Source organism: Coloeus monedula (assembly GCF_965178545.1).
Source record: "Coloeus monedula genome assembly, chromosome: 1".
NCBI lineage: Eukaryota > Metazoa > Chordata > Aves > Passeriformes > Corvidae > Coloeus > Coloeus monedula.
In genome coordinates, this window is record NC_138781.1 from 136,570,478 (window position 1) to 136,589,443 (window position 18,966).

The following is an 18,966-nucleotide window of genomic DNA, read 5'->3' on the forward strand; positions in this document are numbered from 1 at the left end:
GTCGCCCGATCTGCACGGCGAAGGTGCGTGTTTGCTCCGCTCTGCCCACCGCCTCATCCTCCTCCTTTCCCTCCTTCTCCTCCTCCGCACAGGGAGTCCCCTCGGGCTGCCGGCGCCCCTCCGCCGGGCCGTAGCGCTTTTTCGGGAAGCTCCGGCTGCGGAGGAGGGGCACCTGGCCGCCATTCCCGGCACCCCGGCTCCTTTTCTGGCTTTAGAGCTGTGCAACGTGTGCTGCCTGTCCCCACACTTCACCCCTCCCGAAATGGGGCCTTCGCCCGCTGGGCCGCAGCCGCGGTGCTGCCGGCCCTGCCCCGTGTCGGTGCGCTGGAGCCCCCAGCCTGGCAGCGGGGGTCGGGGCTACCTCGCTGTATCCACTGTTCGCTCTTTGCTGGAGGACTGACTGACACCAGCATGGTCGTACTTCAGGAGCATGGGCATTCCATCGCGTGACACAGCGGAAAAGGATCTGGGGGGTGCTTGTCGACAGCTGGCTGACCACGAGCTAGCAGTGAGCCCAGGTGGCCAAGAAGGCCAGTGGCATCCTGCCCTGTGTCAGAAACAATGTGGCCAGCAGGCAGTGATTGTCCCGCTGGACTCGGCACTGGTCAGGGTACACATCGAGTACTGCATCCAGTTCTGGGCCCCTCAGTACAGGAAAGACATTGAGGTGCTGGAGCGAGTCCAGAGGAGGGCAGTGGAGCTGATGAAGGGTCTGCAGCGCAAGTCTTGTGAGGAGCTGCTGAGGGACCTGGGGTTGTTTTACCTGGCGAAAAGGAGGCTAATGGGGACCTTATCACTCTCTCCAGCTACGTGAAAGGAGGTTGTAGCCAAGTGGGGATTGGTCTCTTTTCCCAGGTAACAAGTGACCTGAGGACAAGTGAACATAGTCTAAAATGTGTCAGGGAGTTTGGAGGAATTTCACAGTAAAACTAATTAAACATTGGAATGGACTGCCCAGGGAAGTGGTGGAGTCACCGTCCCTGGAGGTGTTTAAGGGAAGACTGGACATGGCACTTTGTGCCAGGGTCTAGTTGATGTGGTGGTGTTCTGCCAGATACTGGATGCAAAGATCTCAGAGGTGTTTTCCAACCTAATTGATTTTGTGATTCTGTGACATGAAATCCTTGCTTACTCTCTTGTTCCTCTTAATTTAAAAACAAATATGGACTCAAAGTTGGTGGTCACACAGTGCTTGGGGGATGGTCAATGTTAGACTAGATATGATGCTCTGCCATGATCCTGAAATGAGCAAAGTTGACAGCAGTCACTGACTGAAAGCTGTGTCACTGCAAACAGATAAACCCCATAAATACCAGACTGGGTGCATTAGATATTTAATTATGTTTTACAGCACGTGTCATAGTGAAGAGGTCCCAGCATGTAAAGTGGTGTAGTGCTTGAGAGTAAGAAGTTCTGGTAACTAATACCCATTAGGTTTGTCTTGATGTCTTCATTCTTCATAGATTACCTTTTCCAGTTTGATGCAAAAGGGAAAAGTACACAACAGAGTCATTATTAAAAATGTATTTGCAATTTTTATATATGTGAATATGCATATACGTATTTTATGAAAGTATTAAAATACATAAAAGATATAAGTATTATAAAAATAGTATATAAAATATAAAAAAAAACATTAAAAAAATGAAAAAAAATAAGTTCAGTGGGCCGAATCAGATTTGACTAAGGAAGCATTAAATGTGAAGGAACCTTTTGAACATAGTGGTTATATCTGCCAAGTTTTAAGTGTGCTCAGAACTACAAGAGAACAAATTCAAGATACAAGAAGTCTGATTGTGTATTAATTACTTATTTCTTCCTTCAAACTGTGATATTTTGAGGACCTGACTTTCCCAGGTGCTGCCTGAGCACCAAAAGTGCCTGCTCAGACAGTGCCATACACAAAGGCACCCAAAATCCTAATCTCTTAATTTTTGAGATTTTGCCTCTCTGTTGTTTTCACTCTCTTCGAAATTAGATTAGTTTTTACTCTTTCTGGAGATAGTTCTCTAGAACTGTTGTAGCACTGTTGTAATCTATTGATTAAAGGGGAGTATGTGAGTGTTTCTTCTTGCAAAGCAACACTTGGGATGGCTGTAGAACAGACTCCCTGTGTGGCAATGGAATAACTGCTTATATCTTCATCTGTCTCTAATGTATTTCTCTATTTTAGCTTGTGAAAATTCCCAAGATTTAAGTTAGGGTGACAAAAGCTGGCCTGGATTCTGTTCTGGTTAATTTTCTGCAAGGATGAAAGCTTTTATTGGAAGTCTTTCTCATACTTACCTGTCAGTCCTTAAAATCACCTTCCAGTCTTGTCTGCTGCTCCCTCTGTTGGATTATTATTTTTAATAAAATCTCAAACCCTTATTTCCGCAAAGAAGCCCCACAAAGCCTGTCATGTGTATGAGAGTTCTTACGTCCCTTGTTTCCTTGTAAATTTTGTCTAATTCCCATAGACATGTCCACCCTGTCTTGGATGGCATCTGTCTGTTGTCCCTTGCAATCACTTTTACTTTACCCAAACTTCTGTCTTTCAGATGAAGTCTGTGCAGATAAACATGGATCAAAGCCACCACAGCTTTAAAGATTCATACAAAGCCTTAGTCTTACCCGATCTTGTTTCTTGGTGTTTAAAATACATATCACTCTTTTGAACAGCAAAACAATAAGATACTGAATCAGATAAGAACAGATTGCAAATCTGGGCTGGGGAAGAACAACCTGGCATTGACCCCTGTTGGGAGGCATCTGTTAGCAAAAGCTCATATAAATTCGTATTTGTTTTATACCACGGTTTTGCAAATGCCTGCGTGTCTTTAATGCCAATTTGCAAAAGGAAACAACTTACAATATCTTATATAATATTGATATAATTGCACAAACTCATAATGCACATGGGATTCTTTTATCTATTCCTGCTATACTGTATAAAACTTTCTTGTTTTAAGGCTGAAAACTTTGCCTTGTCATTTCTTCCTTTCTTTCCAATTGTGGGAGGATGAAGATGAAGGATGGCAGTACATCTAAGAGGTAGCAGCTGCAGGGGTGAAATATTTTGCCTAAAGAAGTACTTTGTGGGTAGTAATGTACGAAACGATTACAATCTTGAAGCACTACAGTTCTTTCTGTTATGTCTCGACAGGAAATATTATCTGTCAAAAACTGTATTGCAGTAATCTTTCACTTTTTTGTTACCAAATGTCTGCAATAATCTCAAAGTAGTAAAATAAATGTAAGGTCTTTCTTCAGTTGACCCCAAGTCACTTACATTTTCACTGTGATGGCAGTAGTGAATTTCTAGCTTGGATTTGTAATCTCTTAAATGCCAATTACTTAATCAAGTCAGTATTTTTGACAGAATCTGTGAAGAATGCTTTGCTCTTTTTTTGTTTCAGTTTTACAGTACAAGAAACAATTGTATGTGAGCTTGAGAAAAATGTTAGCCTTGTTATCCTGTAGTTTTAAAAAATGATAATTTGGGTACCTTGATCTTACAAGAGACTTGATTTCTGATTTTGAGATAGAGAGAGTGGACCAGTGGTGGGAGATTTGCTTTTAATTTATTTATTTATCTATCTACCTATTTTTTTATTTAATGGAGAATATTCAGACACATGGCTCACTTGGATTATTTTTTTCTGTACTGGTATAAATAATATTAATATTTTCTCAGACTCTTTGAGTCTAATTAACTTAGGTCTCTTCTATGAATTTTCTCCACAGTGGGTGAGAGAAAAATGTTGAAATCCCTTGGGTGCTGTTGCTGCCAAGAGAGACTTGATAGAAGTATATAGATAGAAGTATATAGACATATAGATTAAAATACACCTCTAAGAATTTATGTATTTTGGCAAAATGTTTTGCTGTACTACACACTGCAATCAGAGGTATGGCAAAAGACCTGTGATCTTACAACCTGACTTTAAAAGAATGCTAATGCCATTTTTAAAAAAGGAAATGTATCAGTCAAATTTATCTCAATTCGGTAAGATAAATTTTAAATCACTGATCATTATGTTGTAGTAAAAGGAGGTTAATGTCAGGTTACCTATCATAGACATTTCTTACATCTTAGGAGTTATAAACAACTAAGATTATTTTAAACTTGCCTGAGTGACCATCTTGCATTCAGTACCATGTAAGTACGAGTTTCTACAAACTCGGGATTTGCCCAAACCAGATTTGTGACCCCACAGACACAGCATCTTGTCCAACTGAGAGTTGTTGTCACCCTTTTAAAGCCTGTTTCAATACTGATATGAGAAAACAGTTCTGGGTTTAAGTCTGCTGTTTTCTATGTGTTTGAGCTTTTTTCTTTCTTTTTCTCAAGTTACTGGTTAAGGTGACTGATCTTTTACTTAAATGTAGTGATAGTACATTTCTTGACTGAGCACTCTGTATGAAAGGGAATGAGACCACTCTTCTGTCCTCTCCCAATATTTCTAGCTTTCATCTGCTACATGTTCACTGATATACTGTGCCTTTAATTTTTTGTTAGGTTTTTTTTTTCAGAGGAGGCACTTGACTGTGAGTTTACCTAAGGCAAGTGAGTCCAAAGTAATTTTGTGTTTTAAGTAGCTTAGTAGTAGTTTCAAAATGGGCTTATATAAAATTATGCATGTGCCAAGAGTAATTTGAGAAAGAAATGTTCTTTTTTGAGGTCTTAAAATACGATCTGAGCCAATGGGCTCCATTGGGAAAGCATCCACTATTTTATCTGTAACATTTGCAGACCAGATAAATTTGATTTATCTTAAATGGTTTCCCCTTCTACTCTGCTCAGGTTTTGAGATTAGCATTTCTGATTCTGTTGATTTATACTATTCTGAATCACAGGGCTGATCCTCTAGTTCTCTCTTTGGTCATGTTCTCCTGTACAAAAAACAAGTTCTCTTTTGTGGCAGACTATGAAACACTTCTTGGGGTTTTAGTTTAATGAAAATCTTTATTGCTTTGGAACCAGAAAGAATTGTAAGTTACTAATTTCTTTGAGATTGATCATATGATCAGTCATTAAGATTGATTCTGTATACTGCAGTGGGCTATTAATATTTTCTCCTATGACAACTAGGTAAAGCAGACAAGTACATTACTAATCTCAGTAATCTGTTCAGTGCTGCTGAAAATATGCAGAGCAGACATTTTCTGCCTCAGCAATGCATCATGAGATACCCAAGAAGGAAAACAAAGTCAACTTGATTTTAATTACTTGTTCAGTTTGGTTGTCTTGAAATGGCTGTTGTGTTAGGAATTTCTAGAGGGTTTTCAGTTGAAAAAAAGTCTCAGGAATAAGCTTAGAAAATTCTATGCAGGCTCTGAGTTACTGCCCTTGTCCATTTTACCTGCAGCTGCTGCAGAGTTTTCCACCCCAGCCACCCTAGTGGCCCTTGGTCAACAATTCTCACCTGGGTGACACTAGTGGTGGAAAGAGCAGAGCTGTCCCTCACAGTGCAGGGACTTCTGCAGTCCAGTCTTCCTTTGAGTAGTACTCTTTATTTTCTCTTTGGCAGTAGCTGCCCGGTACTAATGCTTATTATTAATTTCTACAAACAAAGCAAAATTGCTTTTCATTGATTGGTTCTCAGCTGCTGATCATATGGACAAGGTTCTGGGGCAAGTGAATGTCAATTTAAAGGGCAGAATGACCATATCTGGGATCTAGGTGTACTTAAACCACAACTGATCCAAATCTGTGTCCCACTCAGTCCAGGCTGGTAAAATACACATACACTGACTTTAATATACATTACTCCAGCAGCTAGGGTTTGTGATTCATGCTTCATCTTGGACTTAGGATTTACAGCTGAAGAGAAACCTGGCAGAAAGAGTGGTAGTGAGCAGGAATGTCTCTGTGGCTGCCCTTCGGAGAGTAACTGAATGAGGGCAGATGTGTTTGTTTCCAGAAACTGATGCCACCCAAGTCAGTAGATATATTTTGCTTTGCAGTGCTCTCTGGTATACACTACAGTTGTTAAAAGGCCAGGCATAGCCAAATGCAATGTATCCAACACAGATGCATTGTACCGGGCTCTTTGGTAGTTGTACAGTTTTGGACTGTTCAGGCAAATCTGGCAATGGAAGAGTCTTACAAGAAATATGGAGAGAATTTTTACAGGGCATCTTGTGATTGGACAAGGTATAATGGTTTTAAACTAAAAGAGAGTAGAGTTTGACTAGAAGTAAAGGAGAATTTTTTTATACTGAGGGTGATGAAACAGTAGAACAGCTTGTCCAAAGAGGTGGTAGATGCCCTATGCCTGGAGACAGTCAAGGTCAAGTTGGGTTGGGCTCTGAGCAACCTGATCTAGTTGAAGCTGACCATGGTTGTTGCAGGGGGGTTTGGACTGAGTGACCTTGAACATGTCTTCCAAGCCAAACCATTCTATGATGCTGTAGTGGCTTTCCTGAAAATCCACAATATGCAGGCCAGTTGAGCAGCTGAAGACAGGAATGGGAGCATAGGGAAGTTCCTTTGAAGAATCTTATATAAAAATAACTATTGGGAGCTTATCAGTATGTGAACTCTAAATTAGAAAAACAGATGCATACTGGATAAATAAAAATTAGAGTAGGCACCTGTCTATTGTTACCTCCCAAAATTATCAAATTGAAACATGCTGTCTTACATCTCCTGTCCCTACAGACAAGTGGCATAGGAAGGATGAGTCAGCTATTTTCCCTACAAAACATTTTCAGCTGTGGTGTGATAACACCTGAGCTGTTTGCTGCAAGCATCACTGCAAATGTGGGTAACTGTGTAAACTCAGCTGCTCTTCTGAAAGCTAAAGGTAACTGCTGTAAAAAAAACCCTTAATCTAGGAATTAAACAGGATAGTAAACTTGAGAAATGTAGGCTGCTTGCTGACCTTGCCTTCCCTCCAGGTGTTTATATCTAAGTACTTTGTACTCAACAAGTAGGACTTGTTGATAAACATGGATTAAAGGGTGTGGGGTTATTGTTGCTGTCAGATCTGTTTCAGGGGATAACTGGGAAGTTGTCATAGGGGAGCAGGACCAAAACATAAGTTTAGTCACATGTGGTGAAATCATCATCCTGAAAGGATCAGCACTTCATTTAGAAGTCAAAGATGCTTTTGAATGAAGGAGCATCAGTAACCTCATGTGAACTCTGGTTTCATCAGTTGCCTGTGCTTGCAAGCTGTTGTATGTGATAAAATCAAAACCAAGTGTAAGGGATCCTCCAATACCAGTTCCATTTTAACTTGGAATTACTTTTAATTAATCAAGAGACTGACATTTTCAACATCTGGATTTACTGAAGGATGCAGAGGCTCCATTTTTAACTCACAGTAGTAACACCAGAGTCCCAAACGTTTGATAGTTGCTTTATTCATGCTGTAGATAAAGCCCTCTGTATTTTATGCAGTTATGACTGGGCAAATGTGTGGGCTTGAAAATCAACATTTATAGCTAAATCAAAGTAGAGTGCTCCAAGTACTTTGTTTCTTCAAGCTTTTGTCTTCTCAGTGGTTGGTCTTGTGACTAGAAACAGTTTAAGGCCATGTTCCCAAAGCTGTGGAGGAGTTTGTGGCCATCGCCTGCAATAGCAGAAGGGTTGGAGGAGCAATGGGGGTATGGAAGTGAAGCTGTGGGCTCTCTGGGCTCTGTTTGGCTGAAGTCTTTGTGTGTTTCCTGAGCTCAGGTGCAGTCATTTACCTGACCCGGTGTGTTCTTAGGAGTGCCGATGAGTTGGTTTTCTCAAAGGTAGGTAAAAACTTCTTTGGAGTTTGGGAGCTGGCACCTGTGTGTTCTCTTTACCTTATGCAATCTGAACTGTGCAGAAGTATTTAATATCTAGGAGGAAACTCCTGTCTGTTTTGTTTCCTCCCATACTTTCTTGGCATAATCTAATCTCTGAGTATTATTGTTCAGGTGCAGTATCAGAATTGTGTCAGTGCAAAATCAGGGAGATGCCTTAACATTTGCAGAGAGAGGGTTGATCACATTCTGTCACTGTCCTCTCTATATAATTAGTGTGTTTATGGTATATTTTGGGGGAGGGGGTTATTTGTGATTTTTATTGGGTTTTGGTTTGGGTTTGTTTGTTTGTTTGTTTTTTCTTTTTTCACTTTGATTGCCAGTTGATGTTTTGTGACATGACCATTTGCTTCACTGCAGCAAGCTTTTGATCATCTACTCTTGGTAGTGTCAGAAGAGAGGGGCTGAGTGGTTATGCTGATGTCTTTGGTGGGGCAACTGAAGCACTTGGAGATGTCCCTTCTGGGTCCCTCCTCTTCCAATTATTTGTTCATTTTGTCTGTAGTTGTAAGGCCTGTTTCTCTCAGCGTGTCTATGCAGTGGGTAGCCCTGGAGACCCTCATGATAACAGGGACGTGTTGAACACTGGTCAAAATAAAAAAAGAAAATTAAAAATTAGTACTGATATATGTCTGTTGTCACAGCTGACTTTTTTTATCCTGCAATAGCAAAATGGTTTGATAATTTTTGTCTTTTAAATAGCAATAAAAAGTAATCAGAAGTTAAATACAGAATGAGAACTGCCTTATGCATGGTAAGTGTAGTGCTCCATGATCCAATGTGTGATGCGCTGGGGAGTAGCTTTGATGAAAAAGTGATGTTGGAGCTTTCTTCCACATCAGGAGGAGGTCTGGTTTTGCTAATTTATTTCTCAAAATTGGCCAAAACCCAGATTTCTCTCAAGCTCTTTAAGTAAAGTGTATTTGTCTTACTAGCAGTCTGTTACATTTAAGCTTTTTAATTTTTTTTTTCCACATTTCAGTGCATTCAGTTGGATGGTGGCCTCAGTTGTACATTGCCACTGAGCTGTAGCAACTTGTTTCTGATGTTGATGTGTTGGAATACAGTGTGATATTTGAGTACCACTATTATACTCCAGTGAACATGATGAAATCATAAATGACATACTTCATAATATATCTCATTGAAAGGAATATCCTTTCCCACACTTAATATAAGTAAAGAAATGTGTGCATCATAAAGATAGCTTTTCTGTCAATTGTAATGAGAAATTCTTGATCCTGCTCTTTTTCATGTAGTTGTATTTACAAATTCATCCTTTGTTGCTCTGGAAAGGGAAGATTCAGTGGGTGTATCCTACAATAAGGAGGGGAAAGACTAAAATACAAGTTCTTAGCAAGTCTTGCAATATGTTGACCAGATTTCTCAGCTTCGCAAAACCACTTAATTATTTACTGTAGCAGTATGAGGAACTTATATTTTCTTGTGACTGTAGAGAAAGACTGTATGAAAAAACCTGATAAATGAAAAAGATATTTTTAAAAGTTACAGTTATTTTAATCTGGAAATTTTTTTTATTAATATTCTTAAATATCTTATATTCAGCAATAATCAATGATTATTGACTTAATTTGGAATTATGGTGCTACTTATAGTCTGTACACTGGGTTTGTAGATGTATGGAGTAAAATAGCTAAAATCGTTGAATAGTTTTGAAAATGTTGGTATTGCCCTTTTTTGGTCTTTTTCTTTGAAGTGTTTAATGTGCATAACTTTTCTCTGAATTTGTTGACTTAAAATGAAAGATTTTATTCCATATACAAAGCAAAAAGTGCTTTGTAGATGTGTGGTCGTAGAGGCGTATTATTCTTGTCATATATGAAAATGCTAAGAATTTAACTTATAAATTTCTAATTCTGGAGTGATATATGTGTAGCTGCAAATATGTGGTGTAATTTTTGCTAAAATTCATTAGAAAAGTTGGTCTGTTGCACTCCTGTTATGCATTACATAATTAGTAACTAAGGTTGCTTGGTTTGGTGGTTCGTTTTGGCAAATATTGTGACCCTTATCAGTGTAACATGTAGTTGCCTTTAAAACTGAGATTTAATTGTTGGAAAGAGCAGCTCAAAGTATTTGTATTTTCTGGCCAAAATCTAGAGCATACACGTGTTCTGGAGGACTGAACAGCCTTCTGCTGGAACGCTGCTTGGAGGCGCACCAAGAAGTGCCTGCGAGTGCCAGATGCATGGCAGTGGGATTCCTTTTGGCTTTCACAGGAGTGGCAGGCCAACTTTTGACAGTAACAGCCCTGTACTGACTGTTGCTAACAAAACTTGGTTTGCTCCTGTTACAAGGCCTGTCCGTGAATTTTAGCAGCTTTTGCTATCCAGAGGTGTGGATTGATCATTTGCTCATGGCTCATACCTTCTGTCATAGGCTTCCTCCTGGTAGGAAGATAGGTTTCATCATTTGGCTGGGTGTAGTCTTGCTAGTCTTTCAATAAAAACTCAGAAAATATTTGACATCAAATTTGTGGAATGATTTAACTTAATACAGGATATAAGACGTCTTGTTAAACATGTTTACAAAAAGAAACTCCGTTTAGAATTTTGGGTGAAAGAAGTTTAAGTGTTGTTTAAACCATAAGTACAGAAGAGGTTGTAAGAGAAGATTTCAGTGGTTATGTTGCTTCATTAAAAAGGGAGCGCTTTTCACCTGTAGGAAAGGCTGAAAAAAATATACAATTCTGAAGAGTTTGCCTCAGTAATCTATGAATTTTGAGTAAAGATACAAGATAGCTGTCTTGCTTTTTACACTAGGGGAATAGTTGTGGATTTGAACGAAGTTGAGCGTAAGAATACCAGGTAGTATAATTGTAGCCCTATTCTTGTATGTGTTGATTTAATTGTCCAAAATAATTCCCCCCCTCCCTCCCCTCAGCTGTCTTTCAACACCATCAGCTGGCTTTAGCTATGTATTTTGGCGTTTAATGTAATATGAACAATACTGCATTTTGGTATCGTTTCCTAACTGCCTTCCATTCATTAAGTATTTCTGTTGAGTTCTCATCTAAAAATCCCACTGAATTCCTTTCTTTTGCCTCTGAAAAGATAATGTACTCCCTTTTGAGAACTGTATTTTCCATGCTTATTAAGAAGAATAATATCAGCTGCTGTGTGGCTGAGGCATTGTTCAGTGACTATGGGGTTTTTTTTGTTATTCTTAACTTAATTTTTGTCTGGGCCACACTACTTCTTAGAGAAGTAGCTGACTGATCATTTTTGTAGCTTTGCTGATACAGTACTCTGCACATGGATTATGGTGTGATTGTTCAGAATTTTTGCCATCCATTTTAGCAGCAGCTACTGAATAAGAATATATCAAGGTAGCCTGTGACTATTCTGAGGCTTGGAGGTGAAGAAAGACGTAAGAGTGGCTCCTTTTGCTGCTTCCTTTCTATGTTAAGCTGTAGTACTTCCCCCATACTGACTACAAATAAGGAATGAACTTCTGCCAAATGAGGAGCTATGACTGCAATGTGTCTTGGAATGTTTGGACTTTCTCAATCTTAATCTTTAGAGTTCTTAAAACTTTTCATTTCCTGTTCTGTCTGCATAAGTCAATACCACTACTAGAGCCTGTATGGTCATAGATCACACTTACCTTTTCAAGGATTTCAGTATGTGTCTTCAGTTGTAGCAAATAAAAATAGTTCTTCTGAAGTTAGTAAAAATAAAACAGCTCAGGTGTTTCCTTTGGTATTTTAGACTTTTTGATCCAAGTAATAAGATTATCCAAAGCCTTATATCCATGTTGTGTTGTACTCCTCTTTACTTTAGGTTCACATGTCAAAAGGTTAATTTTAAGGACTTTGTAATGTAAGTGATAGCTTCAGCTGTGTGTGTTCCCAAACCCAAGATTTTCCAACTGATTAAATGTTCTCCCGGAGGAATTATGACAATTCTGGAAAAGCGGTCTTTGAGGAATGTCTGCTTTTCTGCTTCACTCTTCAAGATCATAAAACTTGTCTTCCCCCCTCCACTCCCATCCCATCCACCCCTCCTCCTTATCTCTATAAGTGATGGAACAAGTCTATGACTTTATTTTTAGGCAGAAATCTCCTCCTCATTTTGCAAGTTCACCTAGCCTTCCAGCCATCCTACTCCACAGCTGTCACAACAAACTTTTTTCCAGTGCTATTAAATGTATCAGACATCACTCTGCAGCATGTTAGTTTGTTACCCTGGGGCTTTTCAGTCTATTCTCATGTCATCAAAACCACAGTGTGATTTCAAGATTTCTTACATATTCCCTGAAGGAAAATCAAGTGGTAGTTAGGAAACTGATAGATACTCTGCAGATATAGCAGATCTCTAGCAATTAAGTGGTTAATAGCCTCAATTTATTGTTTTCATTCCTCATTTCCCATAACCATGACTCCTGTGACTCTCTGTATGCTTTTGTCTGTATTTTCAGCTGGGATTTTGGGAAAACTTTGCCACACTGGAGAAGAAGCACTGCTCTAGCTTTGTTTATCCTATTTTTATGCCCTCTGCTCCTCTTTCTGTTATCTGATTGCTGTAGACAGTGTTCTCATCTGAAAGATTCTTTTGTCCTCTTTCTCTTATTCTTTTCCGTCTGTAACATTTAAGTAATTTATATTGTAATGATTTTAATGGTGGAAACACCAGTTAGCCTGGTGAAAGATTGGGTGTGCTCCTCTTCTCTGTAAGGGCATCATTAAGAGATGAAGATCCCGATGAGATTGGCCTTTAGCATCAAACACAGCAGTTAGGTACAGACAAATTGGCCAGACAATAGGTAGGAGCATCCTACTAGTAACTACTAATAAATGTGCCTTCTGACAGCCTCTGCACAACCTGCACAGCATTGTGCTGTACATTTCATTCTCTTTCATACTAATTTGGCTGGAAAAGACTTACTTTCTGCCTTTAATTTCTCTTTTTCTTCTACATACCTAGAACCTTTCTTCCTTGATTTTTAAAAAGCCTTTCAGTTTGTGTCTCTGGTGTCCTTTCATATTCTGAATCACAGATATAGTTTGAAAGACATCTTTTGAACTCTAGTCCACACTGCCTTTTTAAGCAGGGTCAGCTGCAGCAGGTTGTCCAGGCCCATGCCTAGATAGGTTTGGAATATGTTCCTGTATGGACACTTTACAACCTCTCTGGGCAACCTCTTCCAGTGTTTGACCACCCTCACTGGAAAAAAAAAAAACCAAAAAAAACACATTCTTGTGTTCAGATGGAATTTCATATATTCCAGTTTGTTTCCATTGACTCTTGTTCAGTTGGTGGGCACCCTTGGAAAGAGCCTGGCTCTGTCTTCTTTGTTCCCTCCCATCAGGTGTTTATACCCACTGATGAATCCCTCCTCCTTCTGGAGAAGAATCTTTTCTTCTCCAGACTGAACAGTCACAGCTCTCTCAGCCTCTCCTCATGGGACAGATACTCCAGTCAGTTAATCATCTTTGTGGCCCTTTGTTGCACTCTCCAGCATGTCCACATCTCTCTCATACTGGGAAGCCCAGAAATGAAGAAATAATCCAGGTGTGGCTTCACTAGTGCTGACTAGAGGGGAAAGATCACGTCCCTCCACCTGCTGGCTACCCTCCTTCATGTCCAGCCCATCAGGCTGTTGGTCTTTGCCAACATGAGGTTTTGCTGGCTCATTCTCTGCCAACACCTTTCCAGCTGGCTGTCCCCAGCTTGTCTTAGTGCATAAGGGTTAGTCTTCCCCAGATGCAGGACTTGTTGAACTTCATAAAGTTCCTGCCCGCTTGCCTCCTCATGTAACCAGCGTGTACACAGCCACTCCTCCCAACCTTCCCATCATCTGAGGCTGCACTCTGTCCAAGCATCCAGATTTCTAATGGAGATTTATAACAGCTCTGGACCAGGTGTGAACTTTTAGGGATCACCACTAGCTGCCATCTGCCAACTAGATGTCACACAAATAGTCAAAATCCTCTGAACTTCGTTGTTCAGTTGATTTTCAGTCCACCACACTGTCTGCTCGTTTAGCCTATACTTCATCAGCTTCCCTGAGACTTCTAGGCAGACTGTCAACTGCCTTACTAATGTAAAGGGAAACAAATCCACTGCTCTCTCCTCATCTACCAAGCCAGCAATTTTGTCTTGAAAGGGCATCATGTTGCTTATGCAATTTCGCCTTTGTAAATCCATGCTAACTATTCTGGGTCACCTTGTCCTTCATATGTATGGAAATAATTTCCAGGATTTTTCTCCTGTGCACTTGCCAGAGCCTGATGTTAGGATGACTGGTCTGTAGTTCCCTACATCTTATTTCTTGCACTTCTCAAAGATAGTGCAAGACATGACCTAAATAAATGAGAGTGGCCTCATAATGACATCTGATCCTCAATATTTGTGGGTGCAACCCATGAGGCCCCATGGATTTATATATGTACAGTTTGTTTTAAGTGCTACCTCACTTGGTCTTCCTCACTCCAGACATTCCCTTTTAAATGTTCTGGTAGGATTTGGCAGGAAAAAAATCTCTTTCTGTGAACTATATTCAAAGCATTCCCTTCCTTCTCTATGGATCCAGGTACTACCATGGCTGGATGACCTCTTTCTGCTTCATGAACAATTAAACGCAGTGAACAACTTTGACTGTCCTGTTATTTTTTATTAATTTGGCTGGCACTGTGAGGCTCATTTGCTGAATCTTAACTAGTTAGATGTGGAAAAATAAGTAATCTCCTTTGCTAGATGATTCACTGGGGTGATAAAGTTCCAAAGACTGGGAAAACAGATGTGGTTCTTTCCCTGGACTAGCAGTGCAGTGATTCCTGCATTGCAGTTTGAGTATAATGTTATTTTACCCAGCAGGGAAATATTTCAGATAGCTGCTTTTGAACAGATTATGCTGGAGTATTCAAGGAAAGCACAATAAATGACATTCCTATTTTTGTGTTCTTGACCAGGGTTTGAATTCAGTTATGTTCCTCTTACAATGCATTGGCAGGCAGTGAAGTGCTGTGTAACGCAGAAGCATGTTAGATTCACAGAAGTTGTGGAAACATGTCTGTTCTCCGTGTTCAGTGGGAAATTCCTGAAAGAAGTGTATCTCTTAAATGCATGTCCTCTGGGGCAGACTTTGGAATGAGGATCCTGCTGGTTTTTAATGAGGCTAGGAAGAACAAAGAAAGCATTTCTTAGTTAAGGGAAATGTGATAACTGCAGTTGCATTTCTCTGTTGAAAAAAATGCATGAAGTTGGTAGCTGGGGGCTTTTTGAGGTGGCCAGTGCTAGTTAAACAATCCCACTATGTTTTCTTGTGTAACAACTAAGTGTATCAGCTTTTTCTGGTAGATTTTGCAAGCCCTTAAACAAACAAAACCCCAAACCTTAAGTTTTTGCAACTAAGTCTACAAAGTTGTTGTCTAACTCCATTCAGCACTTATCCATTATCTTGCTTACTTTTTGTGTGCATTGATGAATTTGGCAAAAATCAGGGACTGAGCATGGTCATCCTGAGAAAATTACTGATGTCTCTACAAGATGATGTAGAGCATGATCTATGAGCATGTAATTAACTGGTCCAAAGGCAAAGTACATGGAGAAAGTGCAGAGCATCGCAATAAAAATACACTAATAACCTTCTGTGTAGTATAACCACAAATAAACAGTAACTCAGACTATAAAAGGCATTTTGCAGTTCTCAGGCAGTGTCCTGAGCTAACCCGAGTCTTCTGCTCCTGGTTGTGTGAGACCTTTGCCCTGTCTATCTCAAAGAGAGAGCTGAAATCTCTGTGATAGATTCATCATTCACAGATGAAATCATAGATGATTTTTGTTGTTTTGTGAAAATTATGCTTCACTGTGAAGAACTTACTACTTCCTTGATCTCAAGCTTAGGCGACATTTGAATAGTTAAGGAGAATAGCTTAGTATTCTTATATTGCTAAAGCTATTGTTTAAATTGCTGTTTGTGAAGAGACCCATAAAGGCCTATGAAAGGCTGGCAGCTTGTGTTGGTTATCATACGAGCTAGGCTTGGTGACTCCAAAATGATTGTGTGAGTGGTTTTTGTGGGTGTTGGGGTGTTTTTGTTTATTTGTTTGTTTCTGAATTCTGGTGGTTTATGGATCCCAGAAATATGGTTAGTACTTTGACTCTTTCTGTGTCTTATTTCTGCACTGCACAGCCAGCGTTTCAGATGGCATCTTATGGGTGCATGCCTGGTGGGTTATCCCTGCTTTTTGGGAGCTGATCAGAAGCTCTCATAAATATTGTGGGTTGCCTCTTTTGTTTCTGTTGACAAACCTATGCTTCTAAGTGCCTGTACAGTAAGATTTTGAACATGGGGAATAAATCAAGAAGTTAGAGGTCTGTGCTCAGTTGCAGGGCTGTGATCTTGTTGGGATCATGGAGGGATAGCTCACATGACTGAAATGCTGCAGTGGATGGATAGATGCCCTTTAGGAAGGACAGACTGGAAAGAAGAGGAGCTGGAGTTGCCTGTTATGTGAGAGGACAGCTGTAGTGCTTGGAGTTCTGCCTGGGGATGGATGATGAGCCAACAGAGGACCTGTGGATAAGGATTAAAGAGCAGATCCGTATGGTTGACTGTAGCAGCTGTGTGTTATAAGGCACCTGAGCAGGAAGAATAAGTAGATGAGGCCTTAACTGCTAGAAGTAGCTTCTCATTCACAGGCCCTGTTGCTCATGGTGTACTTTAACCATCCCAATATCTGCTGGAGGGTCATCACAGGTTATAAGCAATCCAGGAGGTGCCTGACACAGGTTATAGAGAAGCCAGCAAAGAGAGGTGCTATGGTGGACTTCATAAAGCAAAGAAGGGCTGGTTGTGGTATGAAGGTCAAAGGCAGCCTTGGCTACAGTGACATGAGATAATGGAGTTCAGGATCCAAGGAGCAGGTCAAAAAGCAAGATCACAGCACTGAACTTCATGAGAGAAGACTTTGACCTCTTTGAAGATTTGCTTGATATAAGTCCTGTGGAATAAAGCCCTGAAAGATGGAAGAGGATCCAAAGAAAGCTTGTTAATATTCTGGCATGGTTTAACCCCAGATGATAACTAAGTGTCATGCAGACACACACTCCCTTCCCCCTCCCACCTCTCAGTGATATAAGGAGAAGACACAGAAGAAGAGGTACAAAAACGTATGGGTTCAGGTTAGAACAGTTTAGTAGATGGAAAGAAGTAGAGTCTTACAATAATAATGATTATAATTATAAAAAATAAATAAAACCCAAGAAAAACAAGTGATGCACAATACAATTGCTCATCACCTGCTGATCAGCCTTTCCCTGAGAAGTGATCAGCCCCTTCCACTCAACTCCCACAGTTTGTGTACTGAATTTAGTATGGAATATCCTTTTGGCCAGTGTGGGTCAGTTGTCCTGGCTGTGCTCCCTCACAGCTTCTTGTGCAGTTCCTCACTGGCAGAGCATGAGACACTGGAAAGTCCTTGATTTAGGGTAAGCACTACTCAGCAACAACCAAAACATCAGCATGTTATCAACATTATTCTCATATTAAATCCAAAACACAGCACTGTACCACTTACAAAGCAGAAAATTGTCTCTAACTTAGCCAAAACCACTACACAGGAGGCATTGGATCTAAATCGCTCTTACATCTTTTTAGTAAAATAAAAAGTACTTTCCTGATTATGAAGATGGAGATTAAGAAGAACTTTTTATTCATGAATAGTTTTAAGAAAAGCTTTTCTCTGAATATTTTGGGTAAAGACATTTGATTTGGCACTTCTGAAAAGTCCTGCTCCTAACAGAAAGGAGATACAAAACTCCTCCTGCATGGGAGCAGCCCTGGGTTTTGATTCATTGAAGAATGTGTTTATTTAAAGAGATGCAGCATTCCAAGGATATTTCTAAAGACTGCAACAAAGATTGTGTCCAGTGGCCTAAGTATCTTTTTCATTTGCTTTCAATAACTCTGTCTTCAACTTGAGTTTACTTTCCTGCTAGTTCTGATCAAAGCATTTGCATGAAAAACTAATTTCTTTTCATTTCATTTCTGTCTGCCAATCCCAATAGCAAAAAGTATTGCTGATAGGTGTATGATTTTTTAAACTTGCTTTTTCTTTCTTTTTGCCTCTCCAACAGGCCATCTGTGGAAAAGAAGAAAGAGAGAAAAATGAAGTACTTATTCTTAATATTTCTCATGAATTTGTTACACCACTATACTGGGAAATCTTTGAGAAGATATGGCAGTTCCCTGAAGTCATTTGAAGACATTAAAAATGAGATAGCTGGCTATACTAATATTGCTAAGGCTATTATTGATCTTGCTGTTCATGGAAAGGCTCAGAACAGATCCTATGAAAGATTAGCAGTTTTTGCTGACACCATAGGACCTAGACTCAGTGGTTCAAAAAACTTAGAGGCAGCCATCAAATATATGTTCAGTGCCCTGCAGAAAGATGGGCTGGAAAATGTGCATCTGGAGCCTGTGAAAGTACCACACTGGGAAAGAGGAGAAGAGTTTGCAGTGATGCTGGAACCAAGGAATCACAGCATTGCTATTTTGGGACTTGGGAACAGTATTGCAACTCCTCCAGAAGGTAACTCTTCCTTTTGGAATTACGTATTACTTGCTTTTTGACACCAAACTGTATTGTACCCCCAATAACTTCTCTCAGTCATCAGACTGGTTTTCTTCTTGCTGTAATAGTTCTGCAAAACAAGGTGCTGTTCTCCTGGGATTTTTCTATATGGTGTGGTTGTGACTGATGCAGTTTATATTAATACTGTTTGGTTGAACAGGCTTGTAAAATTAGAGTTGATTCCTGAATTTTCCATTAAGTTTATACTGTTTTGTTGAACACTGCTGAACCTCATTGCAGATTCTGGTGCTCCGTTGTGGTTAGCAGGAAAGAAGTTCTCCATGGGGTGTCAAGTTGACACATGATTTCTCCTTTTCTTCAGCTGCCCTATCTTGCCAAGCTTAGCCCTTAACTCCAGCAAAAAAAAAGACAGCAGGAAAAGGAGCTGAGCTTGGAGTGTTCAAGTCCCTTGCTAAACATGGCAGTTGGTATCTGTGTGTCCTTTCCTTCCCTGTCTCATGTTCACCTTGAAACTTACCTGGTGACACTGCTTACATGCTCACTTTGTCACTTACCTGTTACTGAACTGTGTGTTGCCTTTTAGATGATCACGTGTGATATGTTACTCAGGAGCAAGAATA

The 18,966-nt window shown here is 40.0% G+C and overlaps 1 protein-coding gene across 1 annotated transcript in view; it reads left to right on the top strand.

Annotated features, from left to right (window-relative positions):
* The window catches only part of CPQ (carboxypeptidase Q), a 147,796-nt gene continuing 128,830 nt past the window's right edge, over positions 1 to 18,966 (top strand). The window contains exons 1-2 of the mRNA XM_082297244.1: positions 1 to 23; positions 17,886 to 18,343. Of these exons, the coding sequence (XP_082153370.1) occupies positions 17,917 to 18,343 (427 nt within the window). The 5' untranslated portion in view covers positions 1 to 23; positions 17,886 to 17,916. The remainder of the gene's footprint in view (positions 24 to 17,885; positions 18,344 to 18,966) is intronic.